At 41.1% G+C, this 4,282-nt stretch overlaps 1 protein-coding gene across 1 annotated transcript in view; it reads left to right on the plus strand.

The window, feature by feature from the left end:
* Positions 1–4,282, plus strand: part of Ttc29 (tetratricopeptide repeat domain 29) — a 185,723-nt gene that overhangs the window by 31,078 nt on the left and 150,363 nt on the right. The window contains exon 6 of the mRNA XM_021220729.1: positions 1,993–2,216. Coding sequence (XP_021076388.1) covers positions 1,993–2,216 — 224 coding nt within the window. The remainder of the gene's footprint in view (positions 1–1,992; positions 2,217–4,282) is intronic.

A 4,282-nucleotide genomic window follows, 5' to 3' on the forward strand; every position in this document is an offset into this window, starting at 1 on the left:
CACAGTTTCTGTATCCATTCCTCTATTGAGGGACATCTGGGTTCTTTCCAGCTTCTGGCTATTATAAATAAGGCTGCTATGAACATAGTGGAGCATGGCACACACACTATCTTATAGATTCCTAGATGAGTTCTGCAATGTGGTTAGGACTGACGCTAATACAGGCTTTTACACAGGGAAAGGAATGGGATTCAGGGATGTTTGGGTAGGGATGTCAGGGCATGTCGGGCTCCGCATCAGAACTCCTGATTCTGAGTGATCAGGCAGATTCCACTGACCTCAGGCCTGTATTGCCAGTAGTCAGTTCCCCATCAGGTCAATTGTCCTAAACATTGAACTGTCTTCTTTTAAAGAAAGAACATACAGTAATTTACTTGAAACTATCTTTCAATACCTACTTGTTCTTTTGGTTAAACAGTGACTACCCCATGGATGTTCTCTATAAGCATGTGTATTCTTTTTCCTTTTGTTTCTTTCCTTTTGTTTTTTGTTTGTTTGTTTGTTTGTTTGTTTGTTTTCAGACAGGATCTTTCTACAAAACTCTGGCTGTCCTGGAACTCAGCATGTAGATCAGGCTGGCCTCAAAATCACAGAGATCTGCTTGCCTCTGCCTCCTGAGTACTGGGATTAAAGACCAGTGCCACCACACCTGGCAGCACATGTAACTCTTAAATAAATATTTTCAATCATTGTTTATTATGTGTCTGCTTAGTTGTCTGTGTCTTCCCTTGAACAGGCATACAGATTTGACAAGACTCTATTTGGCCTAGAACAGTACATCTTGGGAGGAAGAGGAACTGCAGAGATGGCTGAGTTTGGGGGCTCAAAGGTTAAATCACTTGCCATGTGAGCATAAGAACTGGAGTTCAGATCCCTAGACCTCACATATATGCCAGAGCGTGTATCCACCTGCCTTTAACTGCCTTTAACTCAGAGGATGGAGGCAGAGTGTCTCCAAAGCAAACTGGCTGGTAAAACTAGCTGTATCTGTAAGGTCTGGGTCAGACTTAGAGACCCTGCCCCCAAGAATAAGGCTCGAAGGTGGTCATGGATGTCTTTCACATCAACTGCAGGCCCCCACCTGCAGGCACACACACATGCATTCCTCTTAAATGGAAGTACCTTCACACATATGCAAACAATGGACAGCACATATATGCACACAACACACCTAAGAAAATGGAAAAAGCAGGTATTTCATCATGAGAAAGCCAGTAGGGATTTGTGGGATAAATACATCAGAGAGTCATCTGTTTCTTTATCCTTGCTCATGAACAATAAAGCATGTGTTAGGAGGTTTTTATTTGATTTTATCTTTTGAGACAGGCTCATACTATGTAGCCCAGGCTGAATTCAAATGAACAATCCTCCTGTCTCAGCTTTCCAAATTTCCAAATTCACTAGGAAGTGAATTTCTATTTGTTTATCTACTTACTTGATAATTAAATTATCAAACCATTCATTTGATCCTACCTGTATGTATGTATATACACTACGGTATTTCAGTAATTGTTTAAAACATTAAATGCAGAATCGTGATTGACTGGAAATGGCCAAATTCCAATAACAGATTGTAGAACTACATAATACAGGAATTAATAGATTTTTTAGTATTCAACAAGTTTTTTTTCTTGTTGGTCTTCTTACTTGGCTGGTAGGTCTGTCTGGTCTGCTGATAGGTTGCAGGGTGTGAGTAGGGGGTAGGGTAGGGAGTGGAGGTGTGTGCATTTGTGTGCATGACAAAAAACCTTTGACTAGTTAAAGTAACACATTTGTCCTTTCCAGAGGTGTGATTATTAACATAACTATGTTAGGTAAGCTCCCAGCGTCCCTCTTAAATGGAAGTTGCTTGATTTGCCACAAAGATCTCCTGATAGTTTTCATACTTTTGCTGAAGAAGATGAGTAAGAAAGCCTGCCTTGAGTTCTGGTTTTTAGCAAAGGGGAACCCCTCTTTGGTCTAAAATGGCTGGTGTTCTGCTCGTGTTCCCAGCCACAGGAATTCATACAAGAAGAGCATCTGTGTGGACATGCTGCGAGATGGATTCCACAAGTCCTTTACCGAGCTCTTTGCACTGATGGGACAGTGGGATAAGCTTCGGGAAGCTGCGAAGGCACGGTCCCTCTTCTGGCAGCAGAGGCCTCTGGAGGAGCAGCCGGACAAGCTTGACAATTTCTATCACTACCTGACCAGAGCTGAGGCTGCGGAGAGAAAAGGTAGGAGGTGGGATGTGGGGATGCACCCCAGGGCAGAGTCCAAGATGTCGCCCTATGAATTTGATACATTAAGACAAATCTCACAATTCAACCCATTCCACTGAGCGACTTTAAGGACTAAATGACCAGCTACAAAGACATTCTGCAGATGTCATTGCAAGCCTGGGAAGACAGTGTTCTACCAAACATCTCCAGAAGTTTCCAACAGGTGCAAACCTGTTCTATCATCGAGAACACATCCTGATTTGTCTCTGTGGTTGTATGAATATTGGCAAGTTTTCAAGGCACTGTCACATAAAAACCACACAGATATAGTTTGCTTTAGCATCTATGTAACGAGCTTTCAAAGTTTCGTCATGAGATACTGTCAGCTTGGATGAGAAAACGGTAGTATTTAAAAAGACATGAAAAGCCGTAATTTCTAGGGTGCTGTTCAGGCTGTAACCCCAGCACTTGGAACAAAGAGACAGCTTACTCTGAGTTTGGGGTTAGCCTCATCTACATTGTGAGACACTTTTCCAGAAGAAAGGGGAAAATAATATGCAACCGATGATCGTGACTTCAAAAGTTAATTTCCTGTGTTTCACAAAATCATTTTAAGGCATTCTTTTGCCACATTTAAGCACTTTTTAAAAATAAAGTTGGTGCTTTATATTTAAAGTATTATGTACTTAATACTCTAAAGTATTTAAGAAAATTAAGTATTAAGAAAATCTGATAAAATTGTATGAACTTCGCCATTTAACATTTTGAGGTCTGTATTAGGTATTTGTTGTTTTCATTCGAAAAGAGGAAAAAAATTCTAGAATTTGGCATTTCAAATTTTTCCTGCCTCATTCAGACTGAAAAGACAAGAGGATACAAAAGAAAGACAAGAAAGGCTCGTGCTGTACGTGGCAATATGACCTTTCGTGGGAGGCTTCACAGGGTCAGTAGGCAATTCTTCCTGCCCAACTGCTCACAGCTGCAGCTGTGAGGACACAGAGCGGAAGGCACCCCAAATCCTAGCCCTCAGGGTGAGCTCAGCGGCTTCTGACCATAAGATAGGACATACTGTGGACACAAAACCCAAGGGTACAGTACCAGGGGCCTTCGATAGTGTGGGAAGCATTTTAAACTGCAGAATTGACATAAAATGAAGTCTGTGGATGAACTTTCAAAATACGATTTAAACATGAGAAACTGACTATTATTTTTTAAATATGCTATGTTATTACAGAACAAACAAAAGCTAAGTCCCAAATTCTACTGTCAGAGCAAAATCCTGAATTGATACTTACACTGGAAATAGAGCTGGCCAGGATAAACTTTGCCCACTATTTATTTTAAAAGGTTCAATTTTATCATCCGCTTAGTTTGGGGGCTTTCATTTGAGTAGCATAAACTCGAGCCAAGTGCCTGACATGCCATGATGTGTCATTGCTGTGTCTGTCTGTCGTAAAGCACCTGTGGGATGACAAACCACGGGATGCTCAAGTTAAAGGAAAGTAGCACTCAGAAGACCAGGTCCCAGTGAGCCCCCACTCAAGTGGCATTGTGTGGTTTATTGTGCATGTCTGAGAAATAAGGTTATACATCTTAAATAGGACACAATTACCTTTGCTCAAATAGTTTACCCATAGGCCTATCTCCTATGAGGTGCCATGGCTTTTGCCTTCCTGAAATATAGAAAATTAGAATTATTACAGAAAGTATAATCAGTTTTTAGAACTTTGTGCATTATTTTTCACCCTCCACATCTGAAATTTATCAGAGAAAAATTGAGATCTGAATAAAAATTACTCCAGAAAATGGCATCTATATGCTTGCTTTTGTTAGGTTGAATGACTCCTAAATCTGAAAACAGCTGTGTATGTTTTAAGGTGTATACCCATGCAGCTAGAGTGCAAAGTTCTGTCAGGAGTGTCTCAGGGTCCACGGTGTGTGGTGTCGGGTTTTGAGAAAGTAAAACTGAAATAATGACTCTGAGAGTCCGCACTGCTTCCTCATCCATCCACTAGTCCACCCACCCATCCATCCATCCATTCATCCATCCATCGATCCATCCATCCATCCATCCATCCATC

Source organism: Mus pahari, chromosome 20, assembly GCF_900095145.1.
Source record: "Mus pahari chromosome 20, PAHARI_EIJ_v1.1, whole genome shotgun sequence".
Taxonomy (NCBI): Eukaryota; Metazoa; Chordata; class Mammalia; order Rodentia; family Muridae; genus Mus; species Mus pahari.